Source organism: Tachysurus fulvidraco, chromosome 9 (assembly GCF_022655615.1).
Source record: "Tachysurus fulvidraco isolate hzauxx_2018 chromosome 9, HZAU_PFXX_2.0, whole genome shotgun sequence".
Classification (NCBI taxonomy): domain Eukaryota; kingdom Metazoa; phylum Chordata; class Actinopteri; order Siluriformes; family Bagridae; genus Tachysurus; species Tachysurus fulvidraco.
The window spans coordinates 15,892,800-15,911,256 of record NC_062526.1 but is presented as its reverse complement, the minus strand read 5'-3'; the positions used below and the strand labels follow the sequence as shown (position 1 = coordinate 15,911,256).

At 39.4% G+C, this 18,457-nt stretch overlaps 1 protein-coding gene across 2 annotated transcripts in view; it reads right to left on the bottom strand.

The window, feature by feature from the left end:
• Window positions 1–18,457, bottom strand: part of unc5db (unc-5 netrin receptor Db) — a 134,373-nt gene that overhangs the window by 59,116 nt on the left and 56,800 nt on the right. For both annotated transcript variants that reach the window (XM_027141929.2, XM_047818957.1), the window contains exon 2: window positions 4,522–4,734. In XM_027141929.2, the coding sequence (XP_026997730.1) occupies window positions 4,522–4,734 (213 nt within the window). The remainder of the gene's footprint in view (window positions 1–4,521; window positions 4,735–18,457) is intronic.

Here is an 18,457-nt window from a genome sequence, read left to right as displayed (position 1 = left end):
AATTGGCGCTTATCCCTGCGCCTCGGGAGCGCTCCTGCCTCTCCCGCATTAAACTCAAGGGCATTCGCCCGCCGCTTTATCAGCGCCCGAGCCGCAGCTGGGGAGCCGGTAAATAAGAGATCATATCAGCGCCATTGAGGGCCGCTGTACTAATCGATAAAGTCCAATCCTTTGTAGATCTGGGTCTGCGATTAAGAGGCCTCGTTCTAATCCAATCCCAGCCACATTTGTCATCCATTACACCGTCGCTATAAAAGGACGTCGTTATCGGAGGTTATGAGTTTAGCCTCGAAAGAAAGTCCTTCTTTTCCAAGCTTTTTGTTGCCTTGGCAACATTTGGGGGTTAAACTTACTCGAGTACAAGAAAATAAGAACATAGTAATCTGGGGAAAGAAGTGGATATAGAAAATAACATACACAGTATATATATATATATATATATATATATATATATATATATATATATATATATATATATATATATATATTCAAAATCTGCAGTAAGTGTAATCACCAAACGATAAGCATCATCTTGGACTGTCGATTGCTTCATTTTGCATTATGCTAATTTGAATCTCTCTTGTTTAATCCCTTTCCACATGTGAAAAAAAATACCTATTATGCCATGATTCTGGATGAGAAAAACAAAACTCATGTGGAGATGCTAACGAGATGCTGGCAAACTTTTTCTTTAGCTTGAACAGGAAAATTGTTCTGGGCGAAACAAATGGCATTGATTATATTGAAGATTTTCCACAAAAAAAAGACAAAAAAAGGAAAATATGCTTTTTGATTTGCTTTTGCTTTTGTTTTGTTTTTCTTCCGCTTTATTTGCATACGATATCCGAATGGTTAATTATGACTATTCTATGTTTTTTTGGCTACGTTTGTGTAGCGTTTTCACGGATTTCCTTATTCATTCCATCCCTCGTGCCCTTAAATGCTCCGACTGGAAAATAAAGAGAATGAAGACCTTTTCACTTCCTCGTTATCAGACCCACAATAATCTCACAGAATGGCAAACAAAAAAAATAATGAACTTCAACAAGCAATTAAGACTGTCATCCTGCCAGCAAGGGCTTGGTAAATGTAAGGCAGCTCTTCCTCTCTTGGCTAATCATGGCACATTGCAGCCAGGCTGCTGGATTAGTTTTTGTTTTATTCAGGAAATCCCTGCAGGATCCTCATCAGTGAATGCTTATTTCTCAGACATGGCCCCTGATTGGGTTGAACAGGATTTGCTTCTGTGCGCAAGCTGCAAATTCGTGGTAACTCCCAGATTGTTTTTTTAATTTTTTAATTTTATTTTTCTGATGTACCTGACAAGACAAGAAGCGATCAAAGCATGCAAACATCTGAACCACAGCAAAAACAGCAGAAAGTGACATTTGAAAGGAAAAAAAAAGAAAGACACCTGCTGATACCACCTGCTGCTGTGACTTAAATACTTCCAAAGAAAGTGGAGTTCTTTCATTCTTTCATACAAATACACACACATTGTCACATCTGCACCTCGGACGAGTCTCACAATTCTCACAATCTGATCAGCCAAAATAGCTGGCTGAAATAAAGTGCTGTAATGTTGCACATATAAGACAGGCATAATCCATCATAAAAATAAAACTACTTAAAAAAAAGTACAAAGGGACAAGAAAGTCTATTTGGATTGTGTTACCCAATCAAACACAGGTGGCTTGAAGAGAATGTTTAAACAAAGAAAGAACATAAAGTTGAACCTGAATCCTGTTTATGTTTAGCATCTTTCTGAAGTGTACATTCATGGAGGGAGTCTCCAGTGTAACTATAACAGCATCTATCATGTAACTATCTATGTGTAACTATATATGTGTAGCTAACTGTATGTGATGTGTAACTATATATGTGATGTGTAACTGTATGTGATGTGTAACTGCATATGTGTAACTAACTGTATGTGACGTGTAACTGTAACTATGATGTGTAACTAACTGTATGTGATGTGTAACTGTAACTATGATGTGTAACTATATATGTGTAACTAACTGTATGTGATGTGTAACTGTATATGTGTAACTAACTGTATGTGATGTGTAACTGTATGTGATGTGTAACTAACTGTATGTGATGTGTAACTGCATATGTGTAACTAACTGTATGTGATGTGTAACTGTAACTATGATGTGTAACTATATATGTGTAACTAACTGTATGTGATGTGTAACTGTATATGTGTAACTAACTGTATGTGATGTGTAACTGTATGTGATGTGTAACTGTATGTGATGTGTAACTATATATGTGTAACTAACTGTATGTGATGTGTAACTGTATATGTGTAACTAACTGTATGTGATGTGTAACTGTATGTGATGTGTAACTGTATGTGATGTGTAACTGTATGTGATGTGTAACTGTATATGTGTAACTGTATGTGATGTGTAACTGTATGTGATGTGTAACTGTATGTGATGTGTAACTGTATATGTGTAACTAACTGTATGTGATGTGTAACTGTATATGTGTAACTAACTGTATGTGATGTGTAACTGTATATGTGTAACTAACTGTATGTGATGTGTAACTGTATATGTGTAACTAACTGTATGTGATGTGTAACTGTATGTGATGTGTGACTGTAACTATGATGCGTAACTATATATGTGTAACTAACTGTATGTGATGTGTAACTGTATGTGATGTGTAACTGCATATGTGTAACTAACTGTATGTGATGTGTAACTGTATGTGATGTGTAACTGTAACTATGATGTGTAATTATATATGTGTAACTAACTGTATGTGATGTGTAACTGTATGTGATGTGTAACTGCATATGTGTAACTAACTGTATGTGATGTGTAACTGTATGTGATGTGTAACTGCATATGTGTAACTAACTGTATGTGATGTGTAACTGTATGTGATGTGTAACTGTAAGTATGATGTGTAACTATCTATGTGTAACTTATATATGTGTAGCTAACTGTATGTGATGTGTAACCGTATGTGATGTGTAACTGTATATGTGTTACTAACTGTATGTGATGTGTAACTGTATGTGATGTGTAACTGTATATGTGTTACTAACTGTATGTGATGTGTAACTGTATATGTGTTACTAACTGTATGTGATGCCTAACTGTATGTGATGTGTAACTGTATATGTGTAACTAACTGTATGTGATGCCTAACTGTATGTGATGTGTAACTGTATATGTGTAACTAACTGTAATGTATGTGATGTGTAACTGTATATGTGTAACTAACTGTAATGTATGTGATGTGTAACCGTAACTATGATGTGTAACTATATATGTGTAACTTACTGTAAGTGATGTGTAACTGTAACTATGATGTGTAACTATATATGTGTAACTAACTGTATGTGATGTGTTACTGTATGTGATGTGTTACTGTATGTGATGTGTAACTGTATGTAACTAACTGTATGTGATGAGTAACTGTAAGTGTGATGTGTAACTAACTGTAATGTATGTGATGTGTAACCGTAACTGTGATGTGTAACTAACTGTAATGTATGTGATGTGTAACCGTAACTGTGATGTGTAACTATACCTGGAGCAGTGGGCAGCCATTTATGCTGCGGCGCCAGGGGAGCAGTTGGGGGGTTCGGTGCCTTGCTCAAGGGCACGGCCCAAGACTCGAACCCACAACCTTAGGGTTAGGAGTCAGACTCTCTAACCATTAGGCCACGACTTCCCCCAACTGTAACTGTGATGTATAATTATATATGTGTAACTATCTGTGATGTGTAATTGTTTATGTGTAACCATGTGGTGTGTAATTATATGTGTATCTGTAATATGTAACTGCAACTGATGTGTAACTATATTTGTAACTAACTGAATGTGATGTGTAACTGTATGTGTAACTGTGCCTGCAATACATGCAATACCTCTATTTATTTACCTGTAACTTTATATGTGATATTTGTAACTGTTCATGTTCATGTCAGCATGTCAAATCTTTCATCCCTTAATTATTATTAAATACAAATGCTGAATCTTTTTACAAATGAAACTTCACAATGAAAGTGGTGAAGAAGGCACAGCATACACGATAAACACTGCGCTCAGTAAAATAAAGTGCACCATATTACTATGGAAATACCAGTGTTTCTGGAACCGATCTGATTATTATTATTATTAGCTTTTTCCTCAATCGCTCTTCAAAAAACAGGCTGTGATGGAGGAATAATTAATACACTGCAAAGCACTGTGTTTTAAGGCAACTTGTATAATTGCTGTATTTAAGTGGCCACTGATAAAAAAAAAAAAAAGCCTTTTTGTATAATTGTGTCTTTTTTGGCTTTGCACACCAAAGGCCATTTTGAGCTTGTTTTTGAACCACAGAAAATGAAAATGAAAATGAAAAAGAAATAAATGATTTCAATAGAGATGGAGCTGAATAGAAAACTAAAGGCAGAAGCCCCTTTTGAGATTCAGGCCATACCCACCTCCCGGACGCATCGGTAATGTCATCGTTATCATTTGTTATCAGGGAAAAAATGTGGCTCCTTACCTGTGTTCTGGTCCATATATTCCTGAACCGTGTGTTGGTTCTGATGAACCCATTCCCCATTGCATTTGAAGAAAATCTGCAGGGCGGGAGTGGCACGGCACCGCAACCGGATTGGGTTGCTCTTGATGATGTAGGCGTCCTCTGGCTCCTGCAGGAAGTGTGGCAACGTCCCTCCGACTGATGGTGAATCTTGTACGGCGTCTCCTGTGGTGCCTGGGAAAGGACAGTGGAGTTAGAGAGTGCAGTAATAATCAAAAATAAAATAAAATACAAATACTTCCAGGATTTGGTTTTATCCAAGTCATAACAATGTATGCTGAAGCATTGTGTTGGTAGTTAATAAAAAAGGTTAATAAACACAAATAGCTCACAGAACCATTCACCAATCAATGCCTTCCATAAAGACACATAAAAATGCGCTTGTTTATTACGACTTAAAAATCAGATGACTGTTTATGAGTCACAGATCCAAGTTTGGTGGTGACAAAGTATTTCCTTATACTTATATCCACAGCTTATACCATGTGCCTACAAACATGCATCACTCCAAAAATCATAGCAGACATTTTTCTTTCTAATCAACCAGGGACAGACACATACACTCACGCTCACACAAACACACACACACACGCTGACTATTTTGTTCACTTTTATAAATATGTTCATTTCCCTTAGGACCAAAGTGCATTGATTTTTTTTCTCTTAACACGCTACAAAATATAGAGAAATTGCACCTCCTTTTTTAATTTTTTTGAATTTGGAGATCGCCTCCTCCCTCCAGGAGACAGTCTGATGAAGTTGGTGGGGGCGGGGGGTGAAGAGAAAAAGGAAAAAGAAAGGAAGAATTGAAAAAGCAAAAAAAAAAAAAAAATGGATAGTCTCTAATGGATCTCATCACAGTGGAGAACATTCCTCCCTGCTATCGAATTTCTGAATGTACAAGCAATAGACAACAGGTTATTGTCTTTGGGTGGCACAGAAATATAATCATGGAGGGGGGGAGAGGAAAAGAAAAGAGGCTGGGCCTGAGAGCAGATGAGAAAAAGAGAAGGATAGAAGCTCATTCCAAAAACAGTAGATGAGGTTTTTTGGCAAAACAGTGCAGTCGCTCAAAACAACACCTCTCCTTCAATCTCTGGAGGCCAAAACAACATTGAACAAGATGGTTGTTACACGCCGTCCGAGGGATTTGTGCTGAGATAAATAAATAATAAAGTCCAACCTTCCAGTGACAGCTGCAGAACATCAGATCGAGATGGGAATGAACAAAAAGCAGGGGGATAATAAAAATAAGTCTTGAAATGACCACCAAATCTCATCTGGCTCATAAGAATAAAGTCAGAGTCAGACTCTACACGAATTTAAACAGCAGAATAAATAAATGATGACAGTACAGAGGGAGGATTTTGGTCAGTTGTCTAAGTGAATCTATGTGGTCTAGTTTATTTAAGTAAGACAATTCCGTGGATCGTTTTAATATGAATTAGTTCTTATTTCTGGTCTATTTACAGTAAGTAATGTCCTCTTTCTCGGCTAACTCAGAAACCTTTCAAGTTAAAGAAATAAAAAAGAAACAAGAAAAAAGAGCAATGCCATAACCTTTAGTTCATCACAGCATGTTGTAAGCCACTGCAGCGCTGGCCTCGTGTCACGCTGTGCACTCTGTCCCGGCGATTCGCCCTGATCTTTTAAAGTGATCCACCTCGGCCCGTCCTAATGAACACGCGCACAGCTTGAGATGGCAAGGCCATGCCGTGGATTCTCACTCGCTCGGTTTACTGCCCAGTAGGAAACATCGAACCGCATGACGTCCGTCCACACACACAACATGCTGCATCTCCAAGACCCGTAACAAACTGCAAGTAATTTTTTTAATCAGTGGCTCCTTTTGAGCAAAGACTTTTTTTGAGCAAGGAGACAAAGTTCCTTTGGAAATGAAAAAAGAATTTTACTAAAGACCTGTCGGTATACCACCCAGAGAGATCTGTAGGATTCCTGAAAGCCGGAGTGATGGATGGCGAGATCTGTATTACTGGCAAGCGCCTTCTCAGCAGGCCACCAATATATATATATATATATATATATATATATATATATATATATATATATATATATATATATATATATAAACCATCTCTTTTTTGAATCTGAGCTTAAAATATCACACAAATTTGATATCACAACTGACATTAAAATAAATCTTAAATGCAGGCACAAGATCATCATCATCCTCATCATCATTAAAACGTGACTCCAGTGTATCTGGTGACAAAACCAGAGACTCCATAATAGATCACAATGGTTATAATAATAAAGTGCTAATGCCGCTCTGAATAATTCAGCATGTAAATATAATTCCTCACGATTTGCAATTTGTGAACTGTGGCACGAAGCAGAATAAATATTTTAAGCACCGCCCTCCCCCTGTATTTTCTGGGTAAACTCTTTGTTCTTCTTGGAGAATATTGGTTTAAACATCCATTTGGACAAGAATCTGATGGAAGCAATCACAGCAGCCTGGGCTCGCGTTAACATCACATTCATTCTGAATTATTTATTTCTCTGTGTATTTGTCAACACACTGGATGCCATCCGTTGGAACACATTTCTCACACACAATCTGTTTGTGGAACAGATTGTACAGATCTGGCTCGAAATTCAGTTTCCACCCCTTAAAAAAATACCTTTGATTTAATTGAAGAAATCTTTTTTCTTTTCTTTTCTTTTTTTTTTTGTGCAGTTCCACCTCCACAGACATCAGTGTTACTCTACCTTGACATGTTGGGAAACAGAAATGATCCAAACCCACCAGTTAAATGATTGTGTGGGAGGAGACATGGGACACTGGATAATGCTGAGTGATGAGGATCGTAATGATCCGACAAATAGGGAACGTTCTCGCATGGCTTGTGGGGGCATTTTTTTTTCCTCTACAGATTTCCCCTCAGTGAGAACATGTAAATCATTGTTACAAAGTGCTTGTAAAGTGTTACAGCTTGCCTTAAATTAGACATTAAAGCTGAAACCATCCTGGAGCTTTTATTGAATGAATGAATGAATGAATGAATGAATGAATGAATGAATGAATAGCTTGGGGTGAAGCAAAAAAACATAGACTTGGCCAAAATATAAGCTTATTGATATCCTGCATGGACTAACTAACTTACTAACTAACAGATCTATCTATCTATCTATCTATCTATCTATCTATCTATCTATCTATCTATCTATCTATCTATCTATCTATCTATCTATCTATCTATCTATCTATCTATATATCTATCTATCTATCTATCCATCCATCTATCCATCCATCCATCCATCCATCCATCCAAATTTTCCTGTTATTAGTAAAAAAAAGGGCCTTGGGATTTCGCATCAACTAAGTCAGCCAATCACTGTCGATATTCATACATCACATGTGAAATATCAAGTAATAAAAATGTGTTAGAAATTCAAAGAGCAGCTCTCTGCGTGAGATTTTCTCCTACGATGAAATCCTGCTCCTCACAGAGACTCTATAGATTACAGAGTTTAGATTAGACAGATTATACAGTAGATTATATAGTACAGACTATTGATTATAAAGTAGATAAGACAGAATAAACTATATTCCAGTAGAGACCCAGGAATATAAGGTATAGAGTATAGACTATAAAGTATATATTACAGAGATACAAGTATAGATACATATAGATTTCAGAGTAGAGATTACAGATTATAGACTAGAGATTAGAGAATATAGATTACAGAGTACAGACAATAGACTGTAGAGTATACATTATAGAGCAGAGACTATAGATTACAGAGTCTGGATAGATTATAGAATGCAGATTAGATAATATACAGCAGATTATAAGGGAGAGGCAGAGAGGAGACTATACTGTATGGCATAGATTGCAGAGCATAGAATATACAGTATAGATTATAGAGTAGAGACTATACCGTATACATTATAGAGACTACACAGTGTAGATTATAAAGGTCCTGAAAGCATAAGATAAAGCTGCTGATGGTGAAGATTCTCTGGTTAGCGGAGAATTGAATTAAAATGTGTGTTCATTCATGCATTCCATATGTTAATTCATACGTGCTTTCTGTTTGGAGCAACCAGATGATGAAGAAAAGTTGTTTCCTCTAGCTGGAGATATTTTTGGTTGTTTATTTAATGTGATTAATAATTCTATGTGTGGCATAATGTAAAACGGAAAAGTGTAGTACAGTTACACTGCAGAAGGTATAAAAGGTTTTGACACCCTGCACAGTGCACTATACATCCAACAGAGAAATATTCCATACTGTAGTCACTTGCCAAACAAGGTAGAGGATAACAGCCAATAGGGGAGGACAGGAATTTATCATCTTTTATTCTAACATTAATATGTCCTGTGTACTGGAGAAAAAATGTTGTTTTTGTTTTTTTTTCGGATCCAAAATTTCCCGACACACATCAGTGTTTTCTCCACTCCGCCCTGGAGCCCCACATTTCCCAAATGGAAAGCCTTGTACGATCTCTCACTGGTGTGCAGTTTGAAAGTTTTGATCTCATCATCGCATTCCTCATCTCTGTTTCTCTTCAGAAGAGATTACGTGGCGCTTATACTGGAAGGGTTGCATGAATTAAGCAGGACTGCCTTTGATTAGCTGCATCCAAACACATTCGGAAAATCATCATTATTCATGCCAGCCCCGATTTGAACCACAGACGGCCTACTTAATTACAAATTGAGTGGGACGATACCAAACCATTTACATGTGATTTAACTTGGAAAAAACGCATGATTTTTTTTTTTTTTAGTTGAGTATCGAGCTGCAGATGGTGGGTATCAGATTGTGCCAATGCTCTGCTCTCCTTTGCCCTTGGAAACTTGTGAAACTTTGAAGAATTTTTTTTTTATAACCAAAGTCAGTCATGTTTACAGTGCGAATCCAGACGGAGTTTCCACCTGCTGGATTTTTCCCACAGGTTTAAACAAAAAAAAAAAAAATTCAGAATGGAAAAAAAAAAAGAGACGGACCTGGTGAGTGACAATCTGAAAATTGTTTCAGCGGGCTGAGCGATATTGCATGATCCGCTTCTGAGAGAAAGGGGCTGCGACCTGAGGACAGAATTCATTTCGCTCACACTTCACTATACACCTCATTGTCGGCAGGTGACACGCATCAGGCGTATTTAGTGGTTTTTCGAGTGCGTCCATGAAAGCTAGCCGTTTTCAGCTCAAATCTATAAGTGAATCTGATTGCGTGCTCCTGTGTAAGCCGTCTAACATCCTCCTTTTTTTCCCTCCCTCTGAGGATAAGCAGGCTGATTGCTCAATACACTCTGTCACATGTAGGATAGGGGAAAATAAAACGCCAGTCCATTTTCTATCACTGCTTCCAATCATTGAGCTCGCTCCCTCACTCCTTCACTCCAACGCTAAACAGAAGAGGAGCGACGGAGAAAACACAGAGCTGCTTTAGATTCGTCTGTTGCTTGTGATTGATGGAGAGGGAAAAACCTAAACTTTTCATCACCTTCGCTCACATGAATTAAACATGATCCAACAAATTTGCTTTATCAAATCCTGTTTTCTGCTCCTGATTGAACATGTGCTTCCAGGTTGCGTCCATCTTCCACACTACGTATTAAACTCTCACTGTATCATCCTTCTATTTTTTTTCTATTTTATGAAAATAAAATGCAATTCTATCATTTCATGAATTTGCATTATAGAAGAAAATCGCATCGTGATTATGTCAAGAGGTCAGCTGAGAAACGTTAAGACCAGCGTGTCTGCGTGCTCTGTCGTCTAAATGCAAACCTGCATTGATCTGTCCGCCGCGAAACACACCGCTATGAGGACACGACCACGTGCCAATGCATGCTAAGACATCTGATCCATAGCCCTCTAGCTCAAAGGCATGACCTTGGATTAGCAAAAAAATATCAGCACAGGCCAGGAATCAATTCTAAGCGGCTCTTTATTGGCTCTCCAGATCACTACACGTGACCTACACGTGTAAAGGACGACCCTTTTTAAGAGTGTCTGAGCTAACGTCTTATTTAGTATGCTCACTTTGCAGAAGGGATAAAGCAGAAGTGCCCCTGCTGCATATACCATGCATTAAACTAAATCTAAAAGCCATTCTCTCCCTTTGCTTCCCTTACTCACAGACCACTTTATTAAGAAAACCTCATTTATCTAAACTCAGTAAAATCAGGTGGTGGATATGGGACGCCGGACATCAAACATCTGAAAATAGAAAAAAATATGACTTTGACCATGATGACCAGACAGATCAGATGACCTTCTCAAATTTAAAAAAAAAAAAAAGTTCATGTTTTCAGGTACATAAGACTAAAAAAACTTTAAATGCCAGAAGACTTGTTTAAATCATTATGTCTTGCCTAGTGAAAGGAGAAGAATCCTAATACGCTTTGTACAGGATCTATCTCTGGGGCTGAATTTCAAATACTGGATATTACTGAGTATGAACAGCTTTTTACTAGTCACTATGGTCTATACACCATTACTGCACACACACACTGTAGTGCAATTTAGCGACTTGGATGTTAGTGCGTTGGTTCATCGACTCCATTTTTTCGGACTAAAATCCGAACCTCTGAATCTAAAACAGCCATGAAGCAGCTATTAAAACTGAAATCAATAGTCCCCCAAAAAAGCTCCTAATTACAGACCATTTTCATTACAGTGCACAGATTCAGCATAGGGTTTGTAACGAGGTATAAAAAAACTTATAATAAGGATGATGGGCCCAGGGTGGGAAGCGTCTGATTGGCCCCCGAGTTCCCTCTCCCTGGCTCTAATTACGCGCCCTCTGCGTTTTCAGCAATGCACCGCACACTCGCCGTCTGTCAAAAGGTAACAGATAATTGGAACAAGGTGACAATCCACGCTCCATAAAGCGGGAGGAAATTCACCGTCGGCTGCTCACCTCATGATCGATGCTCGTAAAAGAGCGGCCTCTAATGAACGCGATGAGTGGCCCACCGATAAGTCACTTATTTTCCCATTACACTCGTTAAGTTTTACGTAGCCTCTTGACGCCGACACGCTGTAGCTTTCTGCTGTGAAAAAAACTAGGGGTGCTGAGACGTTCGTGTGCTTTCGAATGAGGGTGGATGGAAGACAAAGGGCATAATTATCTACAGGTAAAAACCATTAGTGTAATTTATTTGGGATGCAAGTGGACTATGCATCACCGCACCAAGTATAGTGTACTCTACAGTATGTTTAGAGTCTACATACTGTATAGGGCATAAAATGATTAGAATGTACTCTCTGAGAACCTCTTGTGTAGGTCCACTTTGCAATTGTGATGGTTTCCGTTCACCAAACTAACGCTACACTAGCTCAAATTTAATCTACACTGTTATCTAGCTAATAACAACATTCCTAATCAGTGAAAAGACTGAAAGCCCTGGACTAGAAAAAAAGGAATTCATCAGTGTTTAATACAGCAACTCTGACAGACGTAACATCATAAACTGTTGTGTCTGATGCCCCTCCCCCACTCCTAAACAAACCCTTTATATAGTGCTGATCGGGGCGGCTTGATTTCTGCCCTAGCTGGGTGTAGCTCCTTTTTTTGACCGCTACCTGCAACAACATGTGAGAACCTGATATACTGTACACGATGACTTGTGCATAATACATAGTGCACTATACATTTACTTGGTGGCCATTTAGAGCCATTTCAGCCTTGATGTGTTAGTAATAGCACATTTATCTAATGTAGTAGACTAAAGGTACACACTATAGTGTTTAGGGTATAAGGAATGTACATACACGCTACGTAGCACACGAGACTGGACCATCATTTTACATGGTGTTCAGTTCCTCGCCTGGGAGTCATGAAGTCCTTGGCTCACTACTTCCTGTGTAGGTCCACTGAGTCTGCTATGAATTGAATTCTCTGACATCTTACATAGTGCGCTATATTTCCAACAAGAAAGAGATTACGATAAGATTCCTTATCCAGATCTGTATGAGCTATCGGCTTCAAGCCTCCACGTAGTGCACTAGATCTCCAAAAGAGAAATATTTGCAGTGGCCTGTTCCAGGATAGAAGTGTAATGGATTCTACACTCTATATAGCCTACATTATGTCCAACAGGGAGACATTACAGATGGTATAAGGGTATATAAAACTAATCCTAATCGGAAAAACATCCTAATGGGATGAGAGCAGTATAAAATAATGCTCTTTGCTTTCGTATGTTGCACATCTACCTTTTTTAGTAGCGTATGATTAGTTACGGTTTCAAACACAGCTTCGGCTGCGTCTTACTCCTGCCGAAAAAGAGCGTGTGTGTAAAGAGGGTTATAACTTCCTAATAGGATAAGAGCGCTGTGAAATAACAGTCTTTGTGATGCTGACGGGGTGGGTGGGGTGAATGAAGGCATGGACTTTGTGTCTTTTTATAGGAGCGCTTGTTTATGACAGAATTGTACATGTTATAAAAGCAAAAAAAGCCTTAAGCATGAGAGGCAGTATGATGGAAATCTGTGTGACAGCTCTTTTCTTTTCTGCGCCACATCCGTCCGAGTCAGTTACATACTTCCAATGCTGTAAAAGCCCCAGTTTTTTAACAGTAGCTGTTGAAAGATGGGCACAAAATGTGTGTGTGTGTCTTGGAACGTGTTACATGGTGGGTAGGCTCAGGCTCAGCAGGCTCAGGGATTCATTTCTGAAGGCAGAAGTGTCAGAAAGGAGTGTTGAGATAATCCCCATCTTCCGCAGAAAGAGTGAAAGAGAGAACGAGAGAGAGAGAGAGAGAGAGAGAGAGAGAGAGAGAGAGGGAGGGAGAGAGAGAAGCAAGGGAACTCGACTTATGTGTTCAATCTGTCTCTTTCTTTTGTAACCTCTATGTGAACCATGAGAGGATAGACTCGTTCAAGGCGGCGTGGAAAGAGGAGAAGGGGAAAAAAAAACATGCGCATGTGCACGCGGTCGAGCCAAGATGACATTTCATTCTTTATAATCGAGTGCAACATACAGGGCAGGCTGTAATAGGAGAGTTTAAGCGGATAAACGATAGACGTGCACAGACGCACGGATGTCGGGGCGCTTTAATGTTCCCACAGGGGAGATTAGTACAGCAAACAACAGGTGCTTTTAAAAGGTGTCTGAGTGAAGAACAGCACACTAAACACCTGTTAGACAAACAATTACTCCACATGAATAGAGGGATGGAAACAGATAGGAGGACATGTTGCCGTGGAATTGCACACGTGAGGATGCGTGTCGCTCAAATGCACCATTGTTGCACAGACAAAAGTTAAAAAAAAATGAAAAGGCACTGGATGCAAGCGTGATGCAATGCAATCAATCTGAAAGGTTAGATCTGCTACGAAACAATCAGCGTGTCCGATCGGCTGCACTCCATGAAGGGCAATTACACATCTGACGCAGTGTGACCTGTTGCCAAGGCTCACGGCCGGATGCTTTGAGAATAATTACAGTGGAGATCAGCTCTCTCTCACTCTCTCTCTCACTCTCTCTCTCTGAAAAGGCCAGGAACTCTCCTTGACACACAAGAGCTTTGGCAGTTATTGACAGTCCGTTGTGGATCCGTGTCTGGATGATTCCACAAGGATTGACGGTACAGCTATCGGACTCTGCCTTGCACTCTGTATTTTTTATTCTTATTTTTTTAATAATTGGATAGACAGTACAGTGCCAAGTTCAGCGGTGTTGCAGATCGTCCTTTGTTCATGAGTTATACAGTCTTTAAACTTCTATACATGGACTGGAGCAAATTGTTATTACTTCGTTATTGTGTCTATGGTAACAGGAACACAGAAGGCTTGATCCTGGAAGGAGTCTCCAGTGTCAGGAAACGTAACAATTGAACATGAAAAAAATATGAATAAAATATAAGGCGAACCCAAGACTTCAGAAAGTAAAAAAAAAAAAGCAACTCAGAGATGCTCTCCTCATACTAGCATGTAAGCTTTTTGTCCTTCCTTTCTTCTGTCTTTCCCGTCTCACTCTTCCACGCTGCTGCCAGGAAAGACTGTTCAATCATTAGCAGCATGTCTTCTCAAATTTATCTCTCCCTCCCTGTCAGATTCACTTCACTTCAATGTAAAGTCTTTGACAAAAAAAATAAATTATGTGTGTGTATAGATATATATAAAAGTGCTGAATTTTGAAAAAAAAAAAACACTCCCAACAGACCCAACACTTCCCCCACGTTGAGAGCTTTGTGTGTTGTGAAGACCCGTAAGAAAGTGTAAGATTTGCCTCTGATGGCTTTTGCTGGGCCAATGCTGGCACGGTAATGATGCCCACTGAGGAGTTTCCCCACTTTCCTGCTGTGCTTGTGCAATTCAAATCCATCTGCAGAGCGCGTTAAAACAAGTTCAGGCCCCCAGATGGAGGAAACGGAGGAAAGGGAATAGGGTGAATGGAAGAGTGGTCTGGACAGGAAGGAAGTGCAGAGATTTCAAGTCAGCAAGTTTGTGCACAAGTTGTGCTGATGGACAGATGTGAGTGAGAGAGAGAGAGAGAGACCAGAGAACCAAATGTAGAGTTTTCAGAGTGAGGAAAAAGCTCAGACAAACAGGACTTTTAATGCTTATGGATGACTGGTAGGAGAACGTCAGGACAATACGACATAACACCATAAATCATGTTAACACTTGTTGTGTTGCTTTTGAAAAGAGGATTAATAATATATTCAGCTGTATCTTGAGCAGAAAGCCAAAGAATCCCTGAGAGTCCACTCAAGAGCATGAGGGGAAAAGTAATGGGGCTTCCAAAAAAAGCATCAGTTTTAAATATCAGAGACTTTTGTGTAGTAAGGGGGAAACAAACCAGCTATTTAGTCGCAAAAAGTGCGTCTTTCAGTCATTTTTAGGGTTTCCATGGTAAGGGTCTATATAGCTGTCTCTTGTTGTAAATGTGAAGAATTGTGTAATTGTTTTATAATGAAATCAAATGCCTCTCTCTGCATTTCAGTGTTGACTGTATGAAAAAAGTAACTGTGATCAAGTTTTACTTGTCAGAGCAGGTAAAATACGGTGCATAAGTCTCATGGGCTCCTTGGACTGTGTGCTTGGAAACGATTTGGCTTTCAGCACCACACTTCAGTGCGACTTTAGAAGAAGAAGAAAAAAGTGGTTTGGATCAGTCATCGTGAGTGGCGAAGAAAAGAAAACTAATTTGTTTTCAGAAATGAACTGGCTCTGAGAAAATAAGAGCTTTAATCAAACCCAATTTTCCACTTCATGCATAAACAATAGAAATGTTTTAGGTTGAAGTGCAGAATCCTGCTGAAATCGCTTTGCTTCTTAAAGCCAAGAATAAAATAAATAAATTAAACGTTCTGATTAAACTGCTCTTAATATTCCAGGACGAAAAGAGACTGAGGTTTTGTGTGTGGATGGATGAGTGTTTGAGGTTTTTCTTAATCCAATTAATGCAGAATAACCAGTCAGTCCCTGATCAAGGAATCACTTGCAAATTGAGTCTAATCTTTGAAAATTTACAAGGGCCCAGTGTCCAGTTAATCAGACTGGTTGCTCGGAGTTGTGTTGCTTCGTCTTCGTTAAAGAGAAAGTGTGTGTGTGTGTGTGTGTGTGAGATTGCTTCACTAATAATAACTAATGACTCAACTGATATGAAGTGAATGCTGATGCCTTTGATGTGGACATGGCATTATTCGTATTCTGCGCACTGGCCCATGTTGCGATGTTCAGACAACGGAGCATGAAACATGAAACATGACGCATGGCCACTAAAACGGAGACCTAACGGAATTCTGGATTTTGTTTAATCCTTGTGCTTCACCATTCTGTTGTTTGAGCAGTGAGCCAAGGGAAAGATTAGCAAAGACTGGATTAGCAACAGGCCATGTCAACTAAATGACCTTTCGGCGTGTAAATATTTGCCAAACCTGCCGATGGAGTGTCATTTATTTTTGCTCAGACAGTCCAGGGGTCTTGAACCTGTATGCTCTATTCCCATCTTTTCCCCATCCCTCCCTCCCTTGTCTATTCTTCCCCTGCTAGAGTGTGTCCTTATTCCCCCAGTGAGATAATAGCCCTTGCTGGCCCGGTCAGGAGGTAAATTAAATCTCTGCACAGGGAAGTCGCTGATTTATTTACCAGCCGGATGATAGGGCCGTGCCTGGGATCCGGGGGAAACGACCTATATGGCCGAGAACACCGGGGCATGGATAAATCTCCTTTAATACCCTGGTGCAGCAAAGCGGGAGAAACAGGGCCATTGTTTTCGGCTGTGGAAATTGCCAGCGAATCCCGTGTGCTAACGAGTTTCCGTTGGAGCTCATTTGAGCTATCATTAGCCACCAGAAGGCTGTCCCCGGGGTTTCTGCACATGATAAACGGGGCAGTGCTTACATCACTCCACGTCATGACTAGCACGCATGGGGAAAATTAATGTCTGTTTTTGGAGCTTTTATATTTTACAAACCGTTTACTTGCTGGATCATTTTTTATTTAAAAAAAAACATAAAAAGGGGAAGCAGTGGCAAAGCTGACTTGCTGGTGACTCGAGCTTGAGCAGCATGGCAAACGTTTTAGACAGGAAGAACGCAATCGCTCATGCGTGACTGCCATGCCACTGACGCTCTTACAAAATTGTTTTCTACAAAAGTTGTTTCTAAAAAAAGTTTCTCCACTCGGGTAGAAGTTCAGCAGACCGGCGGTGTGTTTGTGCATGTGTGTGTGTGTGTGTGTGTGTGTGTGTGTGTGTGTGTTTTCTGCTTTTTTTTACAGCTTGGGGAACTATATTTTTGGATCGACTTAATTAACACTGTGGAGTTCTGTCAGAGAAAGTGCGGCAGCAATGAGGCTAATTGCGTTCCTAGCTGCGGTCCCCGCTAACTGTGTAATAAGCTACAGCTTGAATCAGCAGAGGAGGAAGAAATGCAGCTTTATATAGCGCTTCATTCATTCCTCTCCCGTTGGCCCCTCCCCCTCCTCCGCTCTACATTAGATTAGCCACTTTTTGGTAAACACTGATTATTTTTCACAATTATTTGCAGCTGAATTAAGAACGCGGTGTTATTCCACTTCATCATTCCGGCATTTCGTTTCAACAGAAAACGTGTTTACGTCAGATATCATAATACCGTTTATGTATTCCTTCACATTACATCAGCAAACAAATGAACAAATAGTGCAGAAAAAAGCCACTGCATTATGCAATCGTGTCCATTGTAGGTCTATAGTTTTTTTTCTTCTATTGTTTTGCGAGCACAATCTTCAACAGGTTGCTGTGATGGAAAATGGAAAATCACTCACCGTTTTAGACATACACTTGTAGAATACTTCCTCTGACACTGGAGACTCCTTCCAGCTCCTTACACAAATCTCTATGGAGTTTTAATGCCATGTTCCTTTGTTTGTTTGTTTTTAACTTTTGTCACTTTGTCCCTGTGCTGCTATAGAAATGATTCTGACCAATCAGAATGAAGAATTCCACAGCGCTGGAGTATAAAAAAGTGTGACATTGCTTCATTATCTCCATTAATACAAAGCTGAACAGCATGATTGTAATTAGAAAGATGATTCATTTATTCTTTTATTGTTCCTTCGTCCTATAATTATCCAGGCATCTGAACTGTTTATCAGATATAGTGACATATAAAGAAGCGCAGTGATTTCTCTCCAGATGAACACGAACAGATTTATAGGACGTGGTCACAGAGGATGCGGCAAAGCGTTAATCATCTGTTTAAAGCTTGATGTGTTTTTTTGTGTGTGTGTGTGTGTGTGTGTGTGTGAGAGAGAGAGAGAGAGAGAGAGAGAGAGAGAGAGAGAGAGAGAGAGAGAGAGAGAAGACAGGAAGATCTCCCTTGTGTTCTCATTAGACTTACTGACTTCATTTACCCCGTAGCCCAAAGCTGACGATAGGCACAGAAAAAGCTGAACGTTTTCAAAATGAAAGGCTAAACTCA